The 27,738-nt window shown below is 32.2% G+C and overlaps 1 protein-coding gene across 1 annotated transcript; it reads right to left on the bottom strand.

Annotated features, from left to right (window-relative positions):
- Positions 1 to 27,023, bottom strand: mfsd14ba (major facilitator superfamily domain containing 14Ba). Its single transcript, XM_073829439.1, has 12 exons — positions 26,739 to 27,023; positions 23,564 to 23,662; positions 21,923 to 21,985; positions 21,706 to 21,833; positions 18,810 to 18,924; positions 18,420 to 18,638; positions 14,796 to 14,909; positions 12,476 to 12,547; positions 8,637 to 8,749; positions 8,386 to 8,483; positions 8,033 to 8,187; positions 1 to 4,951 (listed from the first exon to the last, which is right to left on the bottom strand). Exons 1-12 carry the CDS (start codon positions 26,835 to 26,837, stop codon positions 4,736 to 4,738), a joined length of 1,491 nt encoding a protein of 496 aa, XP_073685540.1. The 5' UTR covers positions 26,838 to 27,023; the 3' UTR covers positions 1 to 4,735.
- Positions 27,024 to 27,738: the final 715 nt, after the last annotated feature.

Below are 27,738 nucleotides of genomic sequence, written 5' to 3'. Positions count from 1 at the left end.
TAATGATTCTTAGTGTTTTTATTCATTTGCACCTATTTAATAGATTCCCACAATACATGACAATAAATACATAAGGGTCCCTGTACATTTAATCTCCGTCAGCTGCTCAATGTACTCTGTATTTACAGTCAGACTCTAATCAGATCTACTACAAATGAACATGTTTTACAGTTCAGGCACCTTGTGTATCTTGTTGAAAGACACACAAATACTTGACAAGTTCAGAAAGCGTAAATTATTCTCGTGAACGCGCGCGTTACTCCTTGACCTTATTTAGAGCCGCACTTTAAGATGTTCTAAAAATATTGCGGGTCTGGCAACATGTAAAATTTGTCTGTAATACTATTCAATACATTTACAATACTTTACAATCATAAAATAATGAATATGACCGTCGCTATATTACATTTTAAAACTGCCAAGCTGAGCACGAATATTTACAAAACTCAAAAGCGCGGGAAGTACGGCTGAGCCGTTACACACTCTGGAACATAAATCGCGTCTTATACACACCAACGCGATTTCAAGCAAGTTTCACATCGCTGCATTATAAATATGTCTGAAACAAAGCAAATACATGGAAAATGGGTCAAAAGTGGAGAATAAATGATGAAAAGCAAATATTCAGATTCTGTTCACGATCTCTGTCTGATTCGCAGGTCACCAGAACGGCTCTGAATGGAATATCTGCCCAATTTGAATGGGATACTGGAAATGGAGGAAATGATAAGCATGTGGAACAGGAAGTGAGCACAGGTCAGTCTAATGATGACCTCAAACTCTAATGAGATGCTCCACAGTGTTCTTCACACAAAACAAACAGAGGCCTCTGGGAATTATAAAGCATTGTTCTGGAAATTCATAAGGGTGTTCATGCAAAACAAATCATCAGCTTGGAAAACGTTCGCTGTATGAGAAAATATGGAACTCTAATGAATCACGTATTGAAAATGGATTGTGGCTATAAAAAAAGGCAGATAAAAATATAGGTCGAATCTCACCTCATTTAAAAAAAAAAAAAAAAAATCATCGAAAACCTCCAAAAATGAGGTAGCTGGTACATATGTTGGCTGATTTGTAATAAATAGTAATTATCTGTAAGGAAATATATAAATATTGTTGAGCGAAATAGCTCAACGCACATTGCCAATTCTCAAAAGTAAAAATGAAGGTAAAATTTCACTTGTACAAATGTAATTTACAGTGGTGTTTTAGTGCCACGTTAAAAAATAAAAAAATAATTCTAAGATTACGAGATTGAAGTGGAAATGCTATATAAATAAAGTTGAAATATTTCAAGAATAATGTCGAATTATTTTGAAAATAAAGTTGAAACACTACAAGAAAAAAGTCAAAATAGTACGTGAATAAAGTCAAAATGTTTTAAGAGTAAAGTCGAAATGCTACAAGAATCAAGTATCAATACTAAGTCAAATATTTAAAAAATAAAGTTTCGTAGTATTTCAACATCATTCTCGAAACATTTAGATTTTTCTCGTAGTATTTTGACTTTATTCTTACAGTATTTCAACTTTATTCTCATAATTTCGACTTCATGCTCGTAATTTTGACTTTGTTCTCAAAACATTTCGCCTTTATTCTCAATTTGTAATTTATTCTCGTAATATTTACACTTTATTCACGAAACATTTCAACTTTATTCTCAACAGTTTGACTTTATTCTCAAAACATTTTGACTATTCTCGTAATATTTCAACTTTATTCTTGTAATATTTCAACTTGATTCTTGAAACATTTCGACTTTATTCTCGTATTTCGACTTAATTCTTGTAATATTTCGACTTGATTCTTGAAACATTTAGACTTGATTCTCGAAATATTTTGACTTTATTCTCGTAGTATTTTAACTGTATTCTTGTAGTATTTCTACTTTATTCTTAAAGTATTTCAGCTTTATTCTTGTAGTATTTTGACTTTATTCTCGTTATATTTCAACTTTATTCTTGTAATATTTCAACTTGATTCTTGAAACAATTCGACTTTATTCTCGTATTTCGACTTGATTCTTGAAACTTTTCGACTTGATTCTCGTAATATTTAGACTTTATTCTTGTAGTATTTCAACTTTATTCTTGTAGTATTTCGACTTTATTTTTTAAAACATTTAGACTTTATCCTCGTAATATTTTGACTTTATTCTCGTAGTATTTTAACTGTATTCTTGTAGTATTTCTACTTTATTCTTAAAGTATTTCAGCTTTATTCTTGTAGTATTTCAATTTTATTTTTGAAACATTTAGACTTTATTCTTGTAGTATTTTGACTTTATTCTCATAGTATTTTGACTTTATTCTTGAAACATTACGACTTTATTCTCGTAATATTTCAACTTTATTCTCGTAGTATTTCGACTTTATTCTTGAAACATTACGACTTTATTCTCGTATTTCGACTTTATTCTTGTAATATTTCGACTTGATTCTTGAAACATTTCGACTTGATTCTCGTAATATTTAGACTTTATTCTCGTAGTATTTCAACTTCATTCTCGTAATATTTCAACTTTATTCTCGTAGTATTTCGACTTTATTCTTGAAACATTACGACTTTATTCTCGTATTTCGACTTTATTCTTGTAATATTTCGACTTGATTCTTGAAACATTTAGACTTTATTCTCGTAGTATTTCAACTTCATTCTCGTAATATTTCAACTTTATTCTTGTAGTATTTTGACTTGATTCTTGAAACTTTTCGACTAGATTCTCGTAATATTTAGACTTTATTCTTGTAGTATTTCAACTTTATTCTTGTAGTATTTCGACTTTATTTTTTAAAACATTTAGACTTTATTCTCGTAATATTTTGACTTTATTCTCGTAGTATTTCTACTTTATTCTTAAAGTATTTCAGCTTTATTCTTGTAGTATTTCAACTTTATTTTTGAAACATTTAGACTTTATTCTTGTAGTATTTTGACTTTATTCTCATAGTATTTCGACTTTATTCTTGAAACATTAAGAATTTATTCTCGTAGTATTTCAACTTTATTCTCGTAGTATTTCGACTTTATTCTTGAAACATTACGACTTTATTCTCGTATTTCGACTTTATTCTTGTAATATTTCGACTTGATTCTTGAAACATTTCGACTTGATTCTCGTAATATTTAGACTTTATTCTCGTAGTATTTCAACTTCATTCTCGTAATATTTCAACTTTATTCTCGTAGTATTTCGACTTTATTCTTGAAACATTACGACTTTATTCTCGTATTTCGACTTTATTCTTGTAATATTTCGACTTGATTCTTGAAACATTTAGACTTTATTCTCGTAGTATTTCAACTTCATTCTCGTAATATTTCAACTTTATTCTTGTAGTATTTTGACTTGATTCTTGAAACTTTTCGACTAGATTCTCGTAATATTTAGACTTTATTCTTGTAGTATTTCAACTTTATTCTTGTAGTATTTCGACTTTATTTTTTAAAACATTTAGACTTTATTCTCGTAATATTTTGACTTTATTCTCGTAGTATTTCTACTTTATTCTTAAAGTATTTCAGCTTTATTCTTGTAGTATTTCAACTTTATTTTTGAAACATTTAGACTTTATTCTTGTAGTATTTTGACTTTATTCTCATAGTATTTCGACTTTATTCTTGAAACATTAAGAATTTATTCTCGTAGTATTTCAACTTTATTCTCGTAGTATTTCGACTTTATTCTTGAAACATTACGACTTTATTCTTGTAGTATTTTGACTTCATTCTCATAGTATTTCGACTTTATTCTTGAAACATTACGACTTTGTATCTTAATTTGTTTTGTTTTTTTTACGTGGCACTAAAATGCTGTCGTAAATATTTTAAGCAATACTGTGAATTTAAACACCCATGTTTCTCAACATGAAATGGCATTAGCAACCCATTTTGTAATTTTAATGCCATTTTTCATCACTACTGCATAGAACCTTTACTCACACACATACAATTCAAGAACTTCACAATCAAGCCAAGTCCGAAACAACTAACTGGCCTAAACAAACTACATTAGCATCAGTAAGTACACCAAACCGCTGGTGCTCTAGTGTTTCGGGTTTAGTTAACATCACCACAAATACTGTTCATGCAACCGGATGCATCTCTAATCTATTAAAACCTTGTTGTACGCCACAGGATATGTGACTTTAAGGCTTGCGTAAGCAAACTTCGCTCAGCCGCTGTAGTATAAAAATACTGTTGGCTTAATCTCAAATTTGGTGAATCTCATCACAAGAAAGTCACAAGAAATGCAAATAAAGCCTGTTTTTAGGAGAGAAAATGTGCTTGAATATAAAGTCAAGAAAAGTCTAAAAACAGGTTTTATTTTCTTCTTCAGGTTGCGATGAAATTCACCCAGTTTTTTTCAATCTCATGACATTAAGGATAAGCTTCCAACCACCACAAGCTCCGCATACAATAAACCTTACTGCACTTTGCCCAAATATCTATAATACATAAAGAGCTTTGTGTTTAAACTTAAATCCGAACTCATCTGATCCCACCATTTGAGCCCTTAGTGTGTCGATTCATTTGAACACTGAGACTGTAAAAACGCTTAATAAAAAAGCCTCTGAGTTTAAAACCAATAACCGTTTCGTTGTAAACAACAAAAAACACACTAAATAAAAACTGTGCACTCTCAAATGTTAGTCGGCGGACAGGTGGAGGGTTTTGCGATGTGTTGACGCCCTTTTCATTTTCTTTTTCCAAATGTGATTTATTTTCAGAGTCAGACGTTACTGTCCTCCAGCAGCGGTTCGAAGTCCTCATCGCTCCCCGGCAGCAGCGTGTTGGTGTGAGCGCCGGTCAGACTCGCGCTGCTCTTACTGGTTTGGCAGGGCGTCGATGGGGGCGTCGGGTGGTCTGGGATGAAGAGAGCGACTATAAACGCCACCACCACCGTACAGGCACCCAGGAGGAACGGAGGACCGGGAATTGTGGTCTTCTACACAAAACAGACAAAATAGCAGCATTAGAGGAAGTCATTAAGGAATTTACGACACTGTTTGAACTACTGAGTAAGTATTGACTTAGATATGGATAATATATACAGTATCTCACAAAAGTGAGTACACCCCTCACATTTCAGCAACCATTTTAGAATATCTTCTCAAAATGAGTTGCAGAAATGTGAGGGGTGTACTCACTTTTGTGACATACTGTATGTATATATATTTGTAAGGGTCTATCTTTTTAAATTAGGATTTATACACTGTCTGAAGGCAGAATAAATATGCATTCCATTAATGTATGGTTTGTTAGGATAGGACAATATTTGGCTGAGATGCAACTATTTGAACATCTCAAATCTGAGGGTGCAAAAGATAATCAAAATATTGAGAAAATCGCTTTTAACCCTTAAAGACCTAGAACATTTTTGGGGCACCTGAGGCACCTGTATATTTTTTTGTTTTTTCAGACCTATTCTAGCAGTCAGCATCAATTGTCATATATCATTATAAACATAAGAACTTGAACTTTATGTCTAGCTAATTTAAAATTACAAATTTCCTTTTGTTTTCTCTAAAAATTAGTGAATTTCCAGAATTTTAGGAAAAAACGCTACCAACAATTGGGTGTTTTTTACTGTGTACTCAAACAAAAACTCCTGAAGTTTAGATTTTTTTCTTTAAAAATTTGTATTTAGGTGTTTTACACTTCCAAATAAAATTTTGTCTATATATAACATTCCCCAAGCAAGTTATAGCCAATTATTACAATATTATTTAGGTGCTTTTCAGTGAAAAACAGGCCCATTTCGTTTATTGACAATATAGATCTGTCCAAAAACGTTTCAGGAGTAAAGTCATTGCAGAAACAGTGTTAAATAATAGCAAAACACAGTAAAAAATAATTTACTATTTCATAAATATATTCTTAATCCAAAAGATGAACAATAAACACAAATAGTGTAGAAAGTAGCACAAGAAAAAATGCACAAACTGTCTTGTGCAACAAAAAAATAAATAAACAATCCAAATTATTCACAAACTACACACAAAATGAGAGAGAAATATACAGAGTGCAACCGAAAAAATAGTACAAATAATCTTTAAAAACTATATAATAATTAGTTACATAATATAACAACCAAATAGATGGATCTGCTGGCTGTAGTCTGCGTCGGAATCTATTTTACCGGGACATCGCCTAGTGACCGAAAACCCACATTCCAGTGCTTTATCCAATATCTACTGTTGTTTCATCCTTGTTTTTGGTTTGTTTTATGTCAAAGGGCTCTGTCGTGAGTATTTCTGTACATTTTCAAAGAATGCTGTCATGCAAATGTGTTATTTTGCGTTTGTTTTCATGCACGCAAGACACACTTTGCTTTCACTTTGCGTCTGTTCAGATCTGCAAAGAAACATACTAATCGGTGGTTCAAAAGACCAAAACCTATGTTTATTGGTTGAATAGATGACAGTTTGAACCAATCGGGGCACAGGGGTGGGACTAAGCATCAACAATCGTTCCTGTTTGGCTCAGAGGACCAAAACGTGTTGATTTCATCTGACGAATCAGTGCTGAGGAAATGTGATGACGTAATCACGCTTACTACGGAGCCTCTGAATATCCAAATGAGACAAATGATATCACTGAAAAGAGCAGACTCTGTACTTTACGAGACTTTTTAAAGCATTCAAATTGGATTAGCGGTTCAAAAGTTATTAAACATTTAAGACCAATAGTTATTTTTAGCCGCCGGCGGCTGTCTCGGTCTTTGAGGGTTAAAGTTGTCTAAATGAATACATATTACTAATCAAAAATTGAGTTTTGATATATTTTTGGTAAGAAAATTTACAAAATATCCTCATGGAACATGATATTTACTTAATATTTTAATGATTTTTGGCATAAAATAAAAATTAATTGTTTTGACCCATACAATATATTTTTAGCTATTGCTACAAATATACCCAATGCTTAGACTGGTTTTGTGGTCCAGGGTCACATATTATATATATATATATATATATATATATCAAGTATATATCATATTTTTCTTATTTAAGTTTATTTGTGTAGCGCATTTCCCACATGCCGGTAGTTTTAGTTTCAAGAAATTCTTTTATGTTTGGTGTTTACAATAAATGTTGTTTAAAATCGGTGCTGCTATAATTAATGTTTGGTATTACCTGTTCTGAATAACATTCAATTTAAAGCATATGCTCTGGGTTGACAGAAACTAAAATGCATGTTTGTAGTGTTAATATTTATTGTAAATGTTATTTTACATTACGTTATAAAGCAAACATTTGTTAAAAATAGATAATATATTGCAAATGTGTAGAACAAATATAAACATATACATTTTTATTTTAGCAAAACCGCTTTGTGTGAAATGGTTATTAAATATATAAATATATAATACAATTTTAAAATGTAAAAAATGATATATATTTTATTTTTACAATTTAAATTTTTAAATTTTAAACTTGTTTCTTCATTTGCTCTTGAATTAATTGAGATTGTGTACATATTTAATTATATTATTATTATACATTTTTATTATGGTAACTACAATAAGGTGCAATTTGTTAAAATGAATGAACAATGAACAATACATTTATTACAATATTTATTATGTTTTGTTAATGTTAATAAAAATACAGTTGTTCATTTTTTTGTTCAAGTTAGTTCACAGTCCACTAATTAATGTTAACAAACACAACTTGTGATTTTATTACATTAGTAAATGATGAAAATAACATTAACTAAGATTAATAAATGCTGTAGAAGTATTGTTCATTCTTAGTTCATGTTAACTAATGAACCATTTTGTAAAGTTTTACCCTTATTATTCATTTATTTGCTCTTAAGTCATCTTAAAAGTTCATTGTTAATAATTCAAACCAAAGTTATTATAGCCAAATAGAAAAAAAGTAAACATTGCAAGCATTAAAAATGCCATGCATGCAGTGCCTTTAAGTGATGATGCAAATGATTCACTGAATCAATGTTTTGAACTGATTCACTGAACCAACTCCAAATTCTTCCTGTATATCAGACAGATTGAAACATATACCTCTGTGGAGGTCTGTATTGGGATGGCATAGTCTGGCTGGATGGAGGCAATCTCGCTCAACTCCACGTTAAAGAGGAAGAAAACGAAGCCGTACAGCGCTGGACCCAGACCGTTACAGAGACCCCGAATCCCTGTTATCATGCCCTGAACCAGACCTGAGGTAACACAATACGCACAGACATAAAAACAACTTTTAAAGCCTCAGTTTTTCATTTAGAAACCAGCATGAGATAAAAATGTGTACTTTTAGAATAGACATTTCTGCTCTCATAGTGCACAGTTCATTAGTTTATTTTAAAGACCTGTGTTGTTTTTCTTCAATCCTTAAAGTTTCAAAAAGTGAGCATTTTTACCCTGTTTATCTGGATCCGCGCTGCGTGAAACTAAAGCGCTTACTGCAGGGAAGGTTATGCTGGACATGGCCGCCACCGCACCGGCCGCCCACATCATCCTAAACGACAACAAAAATAACATCAGCATACAAAACAAACACGATGAACACGACGAACATCAAACTGAAGCGACTTGCTACTCTTAAACCAGACGGTTGTTATGTACTGTTTGCATAAGGAGGTAATTTCTCTCAAGCTAGATGTTAACTCACCACGGCTCGGACCCCAAACCGTACCAGGCCAGCTGGAGAATCTGGAAACCCAGACCCAGAAGAACCGTGTTCTTGTTCCCAATGGTCCTCATTAATAAAGTCAGAAACAGCGTCTGTAGGGAACACGAGAATGAATAAACATACCACCCTGCATCATATTTGCTGAACAGATACTCATTTCATACTCATTTTGGGTGCTGATTTCTTTAATCTTTTTGATTAATGTGATGCTTTTCATAGCATTTTTATTTACAATGACCAATTGCAAGGTTAAGAAAACTTGTGTTATCTCTTAATCAGCCTTAATTCACCCTTCCACAAATAAGGGGTAGAAAATCTTAAATTCATAGTCATGGCATCATATGTTGTATGCACTGCTGAAAAATATTATATTAAAAAATATATATACAGTCAAGCACGAAATTATTCATACCCCTGGCAAATTCTGACTTAAAGTTACTTTTATTCAACCAGCAAGTTTTTTTTGACCGGAAATGACACAGGCTTCTCCCAAAAGATAATAAGATTATGTACAAGAGGCATCATTGTGGAAAAAAATATTTCTCAGCTTTTATTTACATTTGAACAAAAAGTGGCATGTCCAAAATTATTCATGCCCTTCTCAATAATCAATAGAAAAGCCTTTATTGGCTATTACAGCAATCAAACACTTCCTATAATTGCTGACAAGCTTTCTGCATGTCTCCACTGGTATTTTTGCCCATTCATCTTTAGTGATGAGCTCCAACTCTTTCAGGTTGGAGGGTCTCCTTGCCATCACCCTGATCTTTAGCTCTAGGCCAAGTTTCTCCGCAGACTGCCTGATGTTGTTGTTGAGAATTTTGATGTATTGCTCCTTTGTCATGGTGCCGTTTACTGTGATTAGGTTCCCTGGTCCACCGGCTGAAAAAACTATCCTGGCCAGCACAGGTGTCACTTTTGGCTTCCGACCAAGTCCTCTGAGATTTTTCACAGTGCGGAACATCTTGTATTTTTTAATAATACTTTGCACTGTAGCCACTGGAACTTCAAAACATTTAGATATGGTCTTATAGCCCTTTCCTGACTTTTAAGCAGCCACAGTGTGCAGCCGCAGGTCCTCAGTGAGCTCCTTTGTCTTAGCCATGACTGTCCACAAACCAACAGCAGAGAGCTTCTGTTTTTCACCGGTTGAGTTGATTAAAAATACTGTTCCCAATGAATCAGGGTAATTAGGATGCTTTAGAACAGCTTGGACTATTTGGAATGGTATAGAACTTTCCTATAGACTGTGACAGTTTGCAAAGGGTATGAATAATTTTGGACATGCCACTTTTTGTTCAAATGTAAATAAAAGCTGAGAAATATTTTTTTCCACAATGATGCCTCTTGTACATCGTCTTATTTTCTTTTGGGAGAAGCCTGTGTCATTTCCAGTCAAAAAAAACCTTGCTGGTTGAATAAAAGTATCTTTAAGTCTGAATAATGTCATGGCTTGACTGTATATGTGGGTCATTCTACAGAATTGGTTCAAAGTCTTGAAAAAAAGTCTTAATCCACAAATTGTATATGTAAATTGTATAATATCCAAGGTACAAATTTCTAGTAATTGTGCAATTAATTCTCATATTGTATTTTCAGAAAGTTTTGGAATATTTGTCCTCTCCCATATTTATCACTACCAAAACACAGCAATTGTAATTTAATTAAAATGGTTATATTGACCTATTAAGATTTTTCTTACATCTACGTTGTAAATATATTTTATTGCTATTTTATTCAATTATTTTTTTTAAAGGCAAAATGTTAATCATACTAATTTAAACTTAATGATTCATTTGTTTGAATATACACTGAACCAAACAATATATATATGTGACCCTGGACCACAAAACCAGTCTTAAGTCGCTGGGGTATATTTGTAGCAATAGCCAAAAATACATTGCATGGGTCAAAATTTTAGATTTTTCTTTTATGCCAAAAATCATTAAGAAATTAAGTAAAGTTCATGTTTCATGAAGATTTTTTGTAAAATTCCTTCTGTAAACATATCAAAATGTAATTTTTGATTTGTAATATGCATTGTTAAGAACCTAATTTGGACAACTTTAAAGGTGATTTTCTCAGTCTTTTTGATTTTTTTGCATCCTCAGATTTCAGATTTTCAAATAGATGTATCTCAGTCAAATATTGTTCTATCCTAACAAACCATACATCAATAGAAAGCTTATTTATTGAGCTTTCATATGATGTATAAATCTCAGTTTTGTCAAATTTAACCTTATGACTGGTTTTGTGGTCCAGGGTCACATATATATATATATATATATATATATATTTTATAGGATAACACCCAAAAAACAAAGATTTCACTTCCAAAACCCCACCATATTTTTCACTAGAGACTGTTTTGATAGTGACCATTTTATGGGATAACACCTAAAATAAAACCTCTAGGGGCCGTGTCTGAAGCATAAAATCAAAACTACAACATGTTGGCGGGTGACAGCCTATGACGTCACTACCGGCGCGACCACAGTATTAAAGAACTGTTTCTTTAGAGACAATTTTTACCGGATAACACCCAAAAAAACTACTCACCCTGTAGCTATGGGAGAGAGTGACACACAAATATTTCCTGATCATAAATGTAGGGGTGTAGTTAAAATCAGTCTTAGCCAACTTCACTTTTGAATCAAAAAGATACTTATAAAAATAACAATGGAAAAAATTTCAAAAAATATTTCAGTTGAAATTTAGGGGTTAGGGTTTGGAACAGCCACCTCCCAATTGAAAGTACTCAATAAATTATGATTTTATATATATTAAGCTTACTGATATTTTAAATATTATTGTGGGTTTCAATAGATAATAGAAGGATCTTAGTAAACATCAAAGGTATGAATACTTAAATGCGATTTAAAAGTGTTTTTTGGTTGTGGGACAGCAGTTTGCACCAATTCTGTAGAATGGCCTATATATATATATATATATATATATATATATATATATATATATACACACACACGCACATTTATTTTCAATTTATTATATTATATGTGACCCTGGACCACAAAACCAGTCATAAGGTTAAATTTTACAAAACTGAGATGTATACATCATATGGAAGCTCAATAAATAAGCTTTCTATTGATGTCTGGTTTGTTAGGATAGGACAATATTTGGCCGAGATACAACTATTTGAAATCTGGAATCTGAGGGTGCAAAAAAATCAAAATACTGAGAAAATCACCTTTAAAGTTGTCCAAATTAAGTTCCTAACAATGCATATTACTAATCAAAAATTACATTAGTAGGAATTTTACAAAAAATCTTCATGGAACATGATCTCTACTTAATTTCCTAATGATTTTTGACATAAAAGAAAAAGCAATAATTTTGACCCATACCATGTATTTTTGGCTATTGCTACAAACATACCCCAGCGACTTAAGACTGGTTTTGTGGTCCAGGGTCACATATATTGTTGAACTTTGTATCATCAAATGAGGTAACATTAGGCCTTTTTGCAAATCATGCAGGCCTGTGTTATTGTTATTATACTGAATTGTTATTGTTTTCATAGCTGTGTCGTATTAAAGCAAAGGAGCAAAGCTGCTAGAATTGACCTCACTTGTTGTGGAGCTAAAAATAAAATCCCTCCACTTAAATAAACCAGCGAACACTGTGCTATCTGCTCATTACAGCCCTGTCTATATTTCATTACATTTACCGTTGAACTTTTAAAGGAATTCAATTCAATTAGAAAGCGTTTGCGAGAGCCACTTTCACGAGACGCCTCGCCGGCTCAACGACACGAGTAATAAGGCAGAGCGAAGAATATTGCCTCAATTAAATACCTGCGCCAGAATGGAGAGGATTCCCACCACGCCGATGAACACCGCGATCGTTTTGGGCGAGAAGTTAACGACCTGAGAGACAGAGAGAAAGAGCCGCATCACTATCAGTCCGCACCAGCGCGCTCGGACCCCATGAACTCTGTTATGTCCAGTAATGAGCCGTCACTGAACTCAACTCAGTGCTCAGACAGGATGCCACTAACAATCCAGCCGAACCCGGAACTTCCTGAGAAACCTGATGAGTGTGTGAATTAGAATTCTGGCGAATGCAACAATGTTTCAAACTGCAGTTTGCTACATTCCAGTCACATGTCACCTTGTTACATTGCATGTGTAATTAAGCATGTGTCCAGAATCATACATTATAAATAAATGTATTTTAAAAAAATTAAATATGAAAAAATAACATTTTTATTCAGCAAGGGCGCATTAACTTAAATAGCTGAAAAAAATCATTTTCTTTTGAACTTTCTATTCATCAAAGAATCCTAAAAATATACAAATGTATCATGGTTTCCACAAAAATATTGGGTAGCACAACTGTTTTTAACATTGATGATACCAAATGTTTCTTCTAAAGGATCATGTGACACTAAAGACTGGAGTGATGATGCAAATTCAGCTTTGATCACAGAAAAAAATCACATCTTAACATATATTCAACTAGAAAACATTTAATTGTAAACACAAGACACCTACCAAACATAAACTTAAATGGTAGTGTTGTATAATAAATATTTATATATTTATTATATGTATTTACCACAGTATTTAACAGAATAAAAAATAAATAAAAATGTAAAACCACATTTACTACAGTATTACTGTATTACTGTACGTTTTACTGTACTTTTGATGCAGCTTTGGTGAAAGAGTTAATTTAAATATTCTATTAAAAATTCTTTACATTTGTAATTTTTTAGATAATTATTTACTACATTATGTAAAAATTAAAACATCTAAAAAACTACAAAAAAATTAAAGAATATTTATTGGAATATTATTTACTACATTATTTAAAAATTAACAATAAAAAAAACAAAAATAAATTAAAGAATACCTAATAGAATATTATTTACTACATTATTTAAAAATTAAAAATCTAAAAAACTACAAAAATGAATATTTAATAGAATATTATTTACTACATTACTTACAGTATTTAATACAATATGTACTACAAAATTCACAAAAAGTGGGGGGGAAATTAAAACTGAAATAAATTTATTGACACATCAAACTTCACTACCAGTCAAAAGTCTTTTTATAAGGATTTTAAATGTTTTTTAAAGAAGTCTCTTCTGCTCACCAAGCCTGCAGTTATTTGATCCAAATTACAACAAAATATTTTAATATTTTTACTATTTTAAAATAACTGTTTTCTGTTTGAATATATTTTAAAAATGTAATTTATTCCTGTGATTTCAAATGATTTGCTGTTCAAGAAAAAAAATTATTATTATTATTATTATTATTATCAATATGTAAAATAGTTGTATTTTAAATAGTGTATTTTTTTCAGTATTCTTTGATAAATAGAAAGATCAGGATTTATCTACAAAAAAAGCTTTTGTAACATTATACACTATACTATTCCAAAGCTTTTTTTTTTTTGCAAAGAAATTATAGCAATTAATACTTTTATTTAGCAAGGATGCTTTAAATTCATCAAAAGTGATTAAAGAAGTTTATAATGTAACAAAAGGTTTCTATTTCAGAAAAATGCTGTTCTTCTGAACTTTCTATTCATCAAAGAAACCTCAAAAATTCTTCTCAGCTGTTTTCAACATAAAATTAATAATAAATGTTTTCTGAGCATCTTTCTGAAGGATCATGTGACTTGAGTAATGATGCTAAATATTAACCTTTGAATTCACAGGAATAAAGAAAACTCTTATTTTAAATACTAAAAATATTTCATAAATTAACTCTTTTTGCTGTACTTTGGATCAAATAAATGCAGGCTTGGTGAGCAAAAGAGCCTTCTTTAAAAAATAACAAGGTAGTGTATTTCTGAAAAGAAAATGCAGTGTGCTCTATTGTACACAGTACAATTAGATGGCCATCATGCAGAGGCAGTATGACTAGCATGGTAGTGTTTTTGTTTACTAATCCTACTTGTTTAGTTAATTAGAAGTGTGTTGCTGCTAAAACCCTTCCAGTCATAAGTGCAGCTCCAGTGAAAACATGCAGCATAAATTGCCCCGCAGGATAAACCGCTGATTAAAGTTTAATGAAAGCTGACAGCTGCTTTAATAAAGAACATTAAATATAAACTCTTTACATTTGTTCATTAAAAACCAAGAAATAAACACCTTACCTGACGCAGGTAGAGGAAGAAGCTGGAGTACTGACCCGCCTCGGGCAGATAGGACAGAAACACTGTGATACAGATGAGCAGAACGGTCGTGTCCTGCCCGACCTTACGCAAAGACTGGGAAGAAACATAAATAAATAAATATAGCTGCAAGCAGCAATTACGGGGCCAAGCACTAGGCAAGTGCAGCAATGAGTAATTGAAACCATTTTAAGGTGATTTTAGTCTAAATGGGTGAAAAAACAAACCACTAGTAATACAATTTAATCGGTTATCACTTTTGACCACAAGGTGGCACTGTCTCAAAACGTTTTGAATGCTTTCAGGTCATGGTCTTGATGGTACATACAAAGTTTTGTAATGGTACACCAATGCATTGGTAAAAATGTAGCATTTTATATCATAATACTCTATTATAGTCAATGGCAAATTCATGTTTTGTTCAATTATAGCACCACCAAGAGGCACAATCCCACCAAATTTTTTGTATGTCCTTAAGAGTATGCCCATACATATGTGTGTCAAATTTGGTGAAAATATCTAATTTTGTTTTGGAGTTATAGACATCATTTCCTACGGTGGTTTGTGTCATTCGAAATAACGGTTTCTAAGATAGACGGTTTATAAGATAAGGATTCAGGAGTCTAAAAAGGTGACTTCCGTGAAAAACCCAAAGTTTTAAGCATGATAATATTTGATTTTACCACTAGGTGGCGCTGTTTCGAAACTTATCAGGTTTCTTCAGTGCATCGTGCTGGTGACCCATACCAAGTTTTGCAACGATACGTCAATGCGTTCCTAAAATCTAGCATTTTACTACTAAATTCAAAGTGGCTGGCGGCCAAAATGGGATTTTTGGACAAACCATTCAGAAGTTAGAAGCTTAAATAGCAATTTTCATATATCCTGACCACTAGGTGGCGCTGTGACAAAACACTGCAGGTAGCCTCAGGTTATGCTTGTTATAACACACACCAAGTTTGGTCTCAATACACCAAACCGTTGCGGAGATATAGCCTCACGTCCATTTTTGCATGCTTTTCGCAGAATTCGTTGGTGAGTTATTCGAGAACGGTTCGACTAATCGACTTGAATTCCATAACTTTTTGCCAGTATGGTCTGAAGATGATCTGAGCCAATTTCTGTGAAAATCAGACAAACCGTCTAGGACGAGTTCGAAAAAGTAGGTTTTACAAACTATTAAAAATAGAAAAAAACTAAACCTTACCATTTTTTAATTTTGGACTTCATTTGACTCGACATGACCCAAGGATTCAGAGAAAAATTAATTTTGATTCTGTGCCTTACGGTTCAAAAGATATTAGCATAAACATGAGTGAAACTTTGGACTAGTGGTGGCGCTAGAGACTTGAGTTAGAGACTCCAAATTTGTTACGGTTAATGTTAAGACTGTCTTCTATCAGTGTGCCAAATTTCACAACTTTCTGGCAAGCGGTTCTATGGGCTGCCATAGACTCAAGAGCGGAAGAAACTGATTTGTGCATTTGTGAAATGTAGCATTTTCTATCATAATACTCTATTGAAGCCATTGGCAATTTCATGTTTTGTTTAATTATAGTGCCACCAAGAGGCACAATCCCACCAAATTTTTTGTATGTCCTTAAGAGTATGCCCATACATATGTGTGTCAAATTTGGTGAAAATATCTAATTTTGTTTTGGAGTTATAGACATCATTTCCTACGGTGGTTTGTGTCATTCGAAATAACGGTTTCTAAGATAGACGCTTTATAAGATAAGGATTCAGGAGTCTAAAAAGGTGACTTCCGTGAAAAACCCAAAGTTTTAAGCATGATAATATTTGATTTTACCACTAGGTGGCGCTGTTTCGAAACTTATCAGGTTTCTTCAGTGCATCGTGCTGGTGACCCATACCAAGTTTTGCAACGATACGTCAATGCGTTCCTAAAATCTAGCATTTTACTACTAAATTCAAAGTGGCTGGCGGCCAAAATGGGATTTTTGGACAAACCATTCAGAAGTTATAAGCTTAAATAGCAATTTTCATATATCCTGACCACTAGGTGGCGCTGTGACAAAACACTGCAGGTAGCCTCAGGTTATGCTTGTTATAACACACACCAAGTTTGGTCTCAATACACCAAACCGTTGCGGAGATATAGCCTCACGTCCATTTTTGCATGCTTTTCGCAGAATTCGTTGGTGAGTTATTCGAGAACGGTTCGACTAATCGACTTGAATTCCATAACTTTTTGCCAGCATGGTCTGAAGATGATCTGAGCCAATTTCTGTGAAAATCAGACAAACCGTCTAGGACGAGTTCGAAAAAGTAGGTTTTACAAACTATTAAAAATAGAAAAAAACTAAACCTTACCATTTTTGAATTTTGGACTTCATTTGACTCGACATGACCCAAGGATTCAGAGAAAAATTAATTTTGATTCTGTGCCTTACGGTTCAAAAGATATTAGCATAAACATGAGTGAAACTTTGGACTAGTGGTGGCGCTAGAGACTTGAGTTAGAGACTCCAAATTTGTTACGGTTAATGTTAAGACTGTCTTCTATCAGTGTGCCAAATTTCACAACTTTCTGGCAAGCGGTTCTATGGGCTGCCATAGACTCAAGAGCGGAAGAAACTGATTTGTGCATTTGTGAAATGTAGCATTTTCTATCATAATACTCTATTGAAGTCATTGGCAATTTCATGTTTTGTTTAATTATAGTGCCACCAAGAAGCAAAATCCCACCAAATGTTTTATGTGTCCTTAGAGTGTGCTCATACATGTGTGTCGAATTTGGTGAAAATCTCATTTTGTTTTGGAGTTATAGACATTTTTATAGATAAGAAGAGAAAAAATGACCAATGGCAGACTTTGTTTGCATTTTTATGCCACTTAATATCAAAAATTTGGCAATTGGCATTAGCGTGGCTAACATGGGAAACTTGGGTATCATTCGATTCAGCATTAAGCACCGAATCTAAAGAGAACAGTTTTGTGATTTTTGGCCGAACCATTTAGAAGTTATAAGCAATATATCGTATCTCCTGACCACTAGGTGGCGCTGTGACGAAACACTGCAGGTAGCCTCAGGTCATGCTTGTTATATCACATACCAAGTTTAGTGTCAATACGCTGAAACGTTGCGGAGATATAGCCTCACATCCATTTTTGCGCGCTTTTTAAATTTTTGAATTCGTTTGTGTGTTATTTGAGAACGGTTTGACTAATCAACTTAATTTGCAAAAATTTTTGCCAGCATGCCAGCCAATTTTAATGAAAATCAGACAAACCATCTAGGACAAGTTCGAAAAAGTAGGTTTTACGAACTATTAAAAATAGAAAAAAACAAAACTAAATTTGGACAATTGGTGGCGCTAGAGAGTTTGAGTTAGAGACTCCAAATTTGCTATGATTAATGTTAAGACTGTCCTCTATCAGTGTGCCAAATTATACAACTTTCCCGCAAGCGGTTCTATGGGCTGCCATAGACTCAAGAGCGGAAGAAACAAAAGAAGAGAAGGATAAGAACACCAACGGATACAATAGGTCCCTACGCAACTTCGGTGCTTGGCCCCTAAATATAACACTTGCATATAATACCAAAAAAGAAACAAATGACACATTCTCCTTTCAATTCCTTACAGCGAACGGGTCGGCCTGTTCCCAGGAGATGGGCGTTCCCCACGTGTTGAGCCTCATCTTTTCGGGCAGCGACTCTGGGACGGCCAGCAGGATGAAGCAGATGTCAGCCAGAGCGATGAGAGTCGCCACCAGGACCACCAGGTTATCGCCGTAGCTGGCTGACAGGTAGGCGCCGATGGCCGGGCTGGTGACCAGACTCGCTGCGAACGTCGCAGAAACCTGAAAGCGGATATTAATATAACTGTCTATCCAGTTGGGTCAAGGACACTGAATCCAGGTCATGCAGAAGAAGTTTGGAAATAGAAATATCCTAAAACTGCTTCACTGATCTGGGTGGCTATGTGAAATCATTCCAAAATGATTTTTATATTTAATAAAAGAGATGCTTACAAGTCCGTATGCTGTACTCCTCTCACGCACATCTGTAACATCTGCGATGTAAGCGAAGATTACGGAGAAAGTAACGGAAAATGCACCGGATACCGATATCATGGCAAAGTACCACCTGAAAACAACAAGTGAAGTATGAGATGTTATTAATTTTAAGTTCAGTAATGTTTTACAATGAATTTCCATAAATTTATTTGTATCAGAATACTAAAATATTTCAACCACATCACAACTGGTCAGAAAATCAAAGCTATATATATATATATATATATATATATATATATATATATATATATATATATATATATATTTAAAAACACAAAAAATAGAGTGGTAGTATACAATTTGATCATTTTTTAAATATAAATAAAAATGATTACAAATATTGTTAAATATTATATAATCATTGTATATTATGTAATATTTATATATATTGATATATATTTATTACATACTTAAAAAAAAATTACATTATTTTCTGTAATGTACTGATAAACATTAGACTTTCATATATTTTAGATTCATTACACACAACTGAAGTAGTTCAAGCCTTTTATTGTTTTAATATTGATGATTTTGGCATACAGCTCATGAAAACCCAAAATTCCTATCTCAAAAAATTAGCATATCATGAAAAGGTTCTCTAAACGAGCTATTAACCTAATCATCTGAATCAACTAATTTACTCTAAACACCTGCAAAAGATTCCTGAGGCTTTTAAAAACTCCCAGCCTGGTTCATTACTCAAAACCTCAATCATGGGTAAGACTGCCGACCAGAAGGCCATCATTGACACCCTCAAGCAAGAGGGTAAGACACAGAAAGATATTTCTGAACGAATAGGCTGTTCCCAGAGTGCTGTATCAAGGCACCTCAGTGGGAAGTCTGTGGGAAGGAAAAAGTGTGGCAGAAAACGCTGCACAACGAGAAGAGGTGACCGGACCCTGAGGAAGATTGTGGAGAAGGACCGATTCCAGACCTTGGGGGACCTGCGGAAGCAGTGGACTGAGTCTGGAGTAGAAACATCCCCAGGTCAAGCCACTTTTGAACCAGAAACAGCGGCAGAAGCGCCTGACCTGGGCTACAGAGAAGCAGCACTGGACTGTTGCTCAGTGGTCCAAAGTACTTTTTTCGGATGAAAGCAAATTTTGCATGTCATTCGGAAATCAAGGTGCCAGAGTCTGGAGGAAGACTGGGGAGAGGGAAATGCCAAAATGCCTGAAGTCCAGTGTCAAGTACCCACAGTCAGTGATGGTCTGGGGTGCCATGTCAGCTGCTGGTGTTGGTCCACTGTGTTTTATCAAGGGCAGGGTCAATGCAGCTAGCTATCAGGAGATTTTGGAGCACTTCATGCTTCCATCTACTGAAAAGCTTTATGGAAATGAAGATTTCATTTTTCAGCACGACCTGGCACCTGCTCACAGTGCCAAAACCACTGGTAAATGGTTTACTGACCATGGTATTACTGTGCTCAATTGGCCTGCCAACTCTCCTTACCTGAACCCCATAGAGAATCTGTGGGATATTGTGAAGAGAAAGTTGAGAGACGCAAGACCCAACACTCTGGATGAGCTTAAGGCCGCTATCGAAGCATCCTGGGCCTCCATAACACCTCAGCAGTGCCACAGGCTGATTGCCTCCATGCCACGCCGCATTGAAGCAGTCATTTCTGCAAAAGGATTCCCGACCAAGTATTGAGTGCATAACTGAACATAATTATTTGAAGGTTGACTTTTTTTGTATTAAAAACACTTTTCTTTTATTGGTCGGATGAAATATGCTAATTTTTTTAGATAGGAATTTTGGGTTTTCATGAGCTGTATGCCAAAATCATCAATATTAAAACAATAAAAGGCTGGAACTACTTCAGTTGTGTGTAATGAATCTAAAATATATGAAAGTCTAATGTTTATCAGTACATTACAGAAAATAATGAACTTTATCACAATATGCTAAGGACCTGTATATATACAGTACATACATTACAATACATTATTACGAATATTATATATATATATATATATACATACATACATGTTTAATATTATTTTATGAAAATATAAGTATAAGGAAAGATTACAAATATTGTATGAAGTATACAATAAAAATTTTATAAAAATTTTATATAGCAAAAACACGTGTTATGCATATGTTTTTGCTTAATAAAATTAATACAATTATTATACAATAATTACAATAAAAATATTAAAAAAATAAATAATTTAAAGTAAAATATTATAAAATATAAATATAAAAATATTTATAATAAAATTATATTTTATATTTAATATATAATTTTATGAAAATATAAGTATAAAGAAAAATTACATTGTATGAAATATACAATAATAATTTTATTACTAAAATTACTATACAACAATATTATAAAAAATAAAATAATATAATATAAAAATATTATTATAAATGTTAGTTAAATTATATTATATATTTAATATATAATTTTATGAAACTATAAGTATAAAGAAAAATGACAAATATTGCATTAAATATACAAGAATAATTTTATTAAATTATATATTGCAAAAACGTGTGTTTTGTGCTATATATAATTGTAATAATTATTATACAATAATTATTAAAATACTGTTATAAAATTATTTTAAAAATATAAATATTATACTAAAAGTATATATTAATATATAATTTTATAAAAATATAACTATAAAGAAAAAATTACATTAAAAAGTATTGTATAAAATATTCAATAATGATTTTATTACAATTATATATAGCAAAAACGTGTGTGTTTGCTTTATTTTAATAAAGTTATTATACAATAATTATAAGAAAATCATTGTAAATAATATAAAATATTATAAAATAATATACAAATATTATTATAAAACCATTATAAAATCCGTGAGAATGGTCTTACCATGGACTGAGCCTCATGAGCGGGATGGGCGCACACGTGAAGAACACGGTAACCAGTAGAAATGATCGTCTGCCCCACACGTCTGATAGAGCGCCGATTAACGGAGCGCTCATAAACGACAGCAGACCCTGACCAATCAAAGCAGAAACATCACCGTCACAATAAAACCGACACAGATCAACCAACCAGTCCAATGTATTCACGTAACATCACGTACCTTTACTCCCTGAATCAGGCCGTTTATTAAGAACGTATGTTTGGGGAAGGTTTCATGCAGAACCTACAAATGAAAAATGCACATTTAAATAGACAGATCAAATATAATGCAGTTTATATCTCATAATGAAAGGTGCACTTTATTTCATGTGTATTTTTCTGTCCCAAAAAAATAGAGACTTGAGATAGTGTTAACCAGTGTTAGTGTTATTTATATACTAATATATTATTTATTTATTAATATTTTAAATCTCCTCTGATTTTTATATTTTCAGTTTTAATTTTTATTTTATATTTTGTTGTGCTTTTGTCATTTTTATTAGTTTTTACTTTTTAATTATTTAAATTTTAGATTTAATTTATTTCTCTTTTTTTTTGTCATTTAACTTCAGATTATTTCAGTTAACTGCCAAAGCAACATTTACAATGTTTCTGATTTCACGTTTTCAAATTTTAAATAGTCAAGTTTACATTTTTCATCTCATATTTAAATTTTAATTTTAATTTGATTTCAGCTTTTAGATACTGAAAATTATTTTAATTGTTTCATTTTCAATAATAAAACTGATTTTATTTTTTATATATATATTTTTTAAATATTTCTATTTCAGTTTAATTTTAGTACTATATATATGTATATATTATACATTTTATATATATTTTGCATTTTATGTGTGTATGTATGTGTGTGTGTGTGTGTGTGTGTGTGTGTGTGTGTGTGTGTGTGTATATATATATACTTTTTTTATTTATTTAATTTTATATTATAGAATTTATATATATATTTTGTATTTTAAATTGTATCAAATTTTCCCCCCTAAACTTTAAGGCCCGGTTTCTCATACAGGGCTTAGACTAAACCAGGATTAGGCCATAGTTCAATTAGGACATTTAAGAAATTATTTATAAACTTGTTAAGAAAAAAACATTACCGATGTGCATCCTAAGACAAAACAAAGTCACTGATATATTTTCTATTTCAAATTTCTTTATTAGATTTTCTGCATGGAATATCAACGCAACAAATTGCAACATTTATCTTACAATTATCCTTCCATGTTATTATTAATACTACCCCAAAAACACTTCCCTCCCGTAACATCCTATAACTTCCCATTGAGAAAAGAAATACATAAAAAAAAGGCAAAAGTAAAATATTAAAGTTAATAAAAAAAAAAAATAATAATAAAAAAAAATGAATTACATGAGTAGAAACATGTGTATTTATATGTTACTGCTCAGTTTAAGTACCAAGAGAGTTAGCCAGCAGATAATCTAAAAAGGGGCGCCACACCTTGTCAAAGGTCTTTAAAGAACCAGCAAGTGAGAGTCTAATTTTTTCTGCACTGATATATTTTAAGATCAGTCAGTGCAAGTTTTTTTCAGTTGAAACAGCTCAGATTTACATTTTAGTCTAGGATTAGGCTTAAGCCTTGTCTGTGAAACCGGGGGTAAAGGTTTAATTATTTGAGATTAAATTACAATGTTTGTGAGTCTCAACCCTAGGTTAGACTGTTTTTTAACCTTATACTGACACCTTCTGGTGTGTATGTTGTCAAAAATAACTTATTTTACCTATAATTTAAGTTTTTATCCTGATAAATGTGAACTACAAACATAAATGAGAACTAAAGTAACTGACCGTGAGCATTGGCGTGGTCAGGAGACCCCAGGCGAAAAACTCCAGAAAAATGACCACAACAGCATGATAGACGCTCGGCTTCCCGATTCCCTGCTGGACCTGCGACATTACACACAAAACAGCTCTTTATTAATAATGCTAATCGTAATCATGAACGTGGCACATTTCCAGACTCCTCCGCTTTCAATAGGACTCGTCTCATTGCTATTCCTCCGGGACATTTGGACACAAAAGACCAAAGAAATTCAGCCGTGCCAAACTCTCAGTCCACTGCTGACAGAAGTTCACAGTTTAATGTCTGTGATGCTTCATGTGCACTTGCCAGAAAGTCGTATGAATGCCAAAGTGAGTTAATGTCATTTAATATTATTTATACATAAAGTAGGAAACACAAAGATGTTATTTGGCTGAGAACAGGAAACTTGTTTCGCATTCAGACGAGAGGAAGAAGAAGAGAGTTCAGGACAGATGTTATGTAATGGACAGCATTTAACTTAATCTCTGGAGTTATCTCAATCTTTAATGGATGTGTGAAGCTTTTCAAGGCTTTTTGAGCACTTCTTGTGTAATGTGAAATAAAACTTTCAAATATACATCAATAATAGAAAGGAAACGTAATGCCTTAAGTGTGAATTGAAACATTATGAGCTGGTGTATCTGTTTCCCCTCTTTATTTTGCAATGAGGTATTTAACATTAAAATATATTTAGAAAAGAGTAGAAAAGCATGGCATTTTGTAATAAAATATATTTCAAAATCGTAAGAAAAAAATTCACTTTAATTCAAATTAATATTAAATACACATATACATGTTTATAATTTAGTATAATATAAAGTAATTTTTGTGTAGATTTTTAATATTTTAATTAAATTCCATTAGATGTTGTTTTATTATTATTGTGTATATAGATATTAAATATTATATAATTACTATGTTAAATCTATATATTTTCACTACAGAAGTATTTTTGACTATTCCTTAACTTAAAAAAAAACAAAAAACTTTGTAACAAAGTTATACACCGAATAAAACCTATTTTATCTATATATATATATATATATATATATATATATATATATATATATATAAAATAAGAAAAATATTGTAATAACATTAAAAAGGATACACACAAACAATATAAATACCGGTATGTAAATATATTTTGCATGACGATATGTTTTAGAAAAGAGTCGAATAAATAAATAAATAATAAAATAAATGAAATAAATTCCAAATCTATTTTTATACAATTACCAAATTAATTCAATTTAATATTAAATACACGCATATATTTATAATACAATTTTAAAGAAATATTTTAATTATGTTAATATATATATATATATATATATATATATATATATATATATATAAAACATCCATATACACAAAAACACAATGACATCAAAACCATAACAAAATATGTATTTAATATTGTTTTACAAATGCATGATATGTGTATTTAATATTAAAATGCATATATGTATATGTGCACAATTTTATCATAAATAAAAAATATTATTTAAAACTAAACATAATACACAAAATCATATGTAAAAAAAAAGATATGACAATATGTTTAGAAGAGTACTTTTTTTACTATTTCCAAATTTATTCCATTTAATATTAAATACACACACACACACACACACACACACACACACACACACACACACACACACACGTGTATATAATTACATAATATTTAATATCCATAAACACAATAACATATAATATAACCTAATTAAAATATAAAAATATTTCTTTAATATTGTATTATAAATGCATGTATGTGTATTTAATATAACATAGAATTTTAAATTTAATATATTTTTTCTTTTGTATATTTTAATACTTTTTATCTAGAATATAATTCTGCATTTCTATATAAAAATGTAAGTAAAATAGTTTTCTTACTTAGATGTTATTGTGTTATTATTGTGTATTTACTTTATTAAGTTTAGGTTTTTTATCCAATATTTCTATTTATTTCAGCTTTATTTGAATTACTTTTAGAATTAGATTACTTTATACATTTTAGAGACAATTCGTTTTATTGGTTTTAGACACGAGACTTGAAACATTTATCATTTATTTCATTTTAATTATATATTATATATTGAATTTAATACTAAATTGATATATAGTACTAAACTATATATATATATATATATATATATATATGAAACGTATTTTAATTGCGTTTTTACTTATAATATAATTGTGCAAATATATGTAAAAAGAAATTTTACATGACAATGTTTAGAAAAGAGTAGAAAATGAAATATACTTAAATCTACTTCTTTTTTTAAATGAATTAAATTTAATATTACATAAACACACTGTTATATTAGATGTTATTGTGTTATTATTATTGTGTATATGGATATTAAATATAAAAAAATGTTATTTATACTTTGACTAATATTTTTGGACTACTCCTTAACTTAAAAAAAAACTTTGTAACTACTTTACACCACATAACACCCAGTTTTTACATTAAATTTTACATAATGATAAATAAAATATCCCCTATAAAAGTAATTATTTCTATCTTCAGATCAACAGGATGCGCAAATGGCATCACAGACAGCAAGTAATGAATAAATGAAAGCTGATTTCGGCGTCCCCATGACAACAGACTGCGCACGTGAGCGGCGCGCGTGCGTCACATAGGTGTTGTGCACGTGCTCGCCTCGGTTACGTAATAACGGACAGCGGCGCTTCAATTGGCCAATGTAGCATCCGCTAGCATCACCTCACCCCGCTATAAACGAAAAACGATCGATATCGAACATGACACGTATCGACACAACACGAAAAATGTTACAACGCTCCTAAACATTATTATTCGATACGTAACACGACAAAACACCTAAATGTTGTGATTTGTCAGCTAGCCCTGGCGCTATATCAGCGCTCGCGCGCACGTACGTACGATGAATCAGATATTAATATTTATACATGTGTATTATAAAGCAACAAGCCAAGTTAATACACATTTGATTGTTTCAAATGCTTAAATGTTTTAACGTGAGTTCCTGAAGCTAATATGAACACAAAAAGAGGCGCTCCGGTGAATGGATGGATGGATGAATGAATGAATGAACGTCTCAAAGGCACGGTGAATTCGGCATGTTTGCGTCGTGTAAAGTGATATTTTGTTATTCCTACCGGATTGTCATGCTTCATTATGATTCTCTTGACCAGCACAACTTGACTGGTGTGTTTGGGGTCTTTTTCGCCCTGGGCCATCATCATCTTCATCACCATCTCATCGCATCTCACGTGAGTAACGTAAAATCCGTCCTGCTGCGTGCATATCTGCGCTCCGCCGCCTCCTTCCAGCTTTACCGCCGAGTACAGCCGTTCAACCGGCCAAAACTAAATTAGTTCCGATCGGTTATTTACATCCAGCAATACACAGACTGTACGGATGAAATGGTGCCGCTCTGTCAATTCCCCTCTGCTGTGTGTTACGTGATTGCAGAGCGCAGAACAGCGACCCCGCGCGGCGACAGCGAGTAACGGCGAGCGGCTGTTCCTGAAGCAGCTTCATGTGATGCTGTGGGTTCATGCGCGGCGGAGGAGGCTGGTCTCAACTGATCTGGACTCAGAATGACGGTCCGGTTTCTCACTGGGCGAGGGACAGAGGTGCGTCACACTTTATTACCTTATCAGATGATCTCTTTTCAGAGGATGTTACCAAGGCTCAGACCAATAGATCACAATGGAGGATGGCACTTTACTATTATTACAGATTGCTATAAATAACTAGCTATTTATTAATTAATTAATTTAGTTATTTCGCATATTCAGTGCTTGTCAAAGTTTGACATGGTGAAGATTCTTAAATGTTTTACAAGGAAAAAACAAAGCTGCATTCAATTATTAATATTGTGAAATAATATTACAATCTTGTGTTTTCTATTTAACCCTTGTGCGTCAAAAAAAAGTTACACATAGGTGCAAAATGGACAAAAATGTCATAAACATATGTGACCCTGGACCACAAAACCAGTCATAAGGTTAAATTTTACAAAACTGAGATGTTTATATCATATGAAAGCTCAATAAATAAGCTTTCTATTGATATATGGTTTGTTAGGATAGGACAATATTTGGCCGAGATACAACTATTTGAAAATCTGGAATCTGAGGGTGCAAAAAAAAT

This window comes from Garra rufa, chromosome 23 (genome assembly GCF_049309525.1).
Source record: "Garra rufa chromosome 23, GarRuf1.0, whole genome shotgun sequence".
In the NCBI taxonomy this organism is placed as follows: domain Eukaryota; kingdom Metazoa; phylum Chordata; class Actinopteri; order Cypriniformes; family Cyprinidae; genus Garra; species Garra rufa.
Note: the sequence above shows the minus strand (reverse complement) of the source record. Positions and strands in the feature narration are given on the sequence as shown.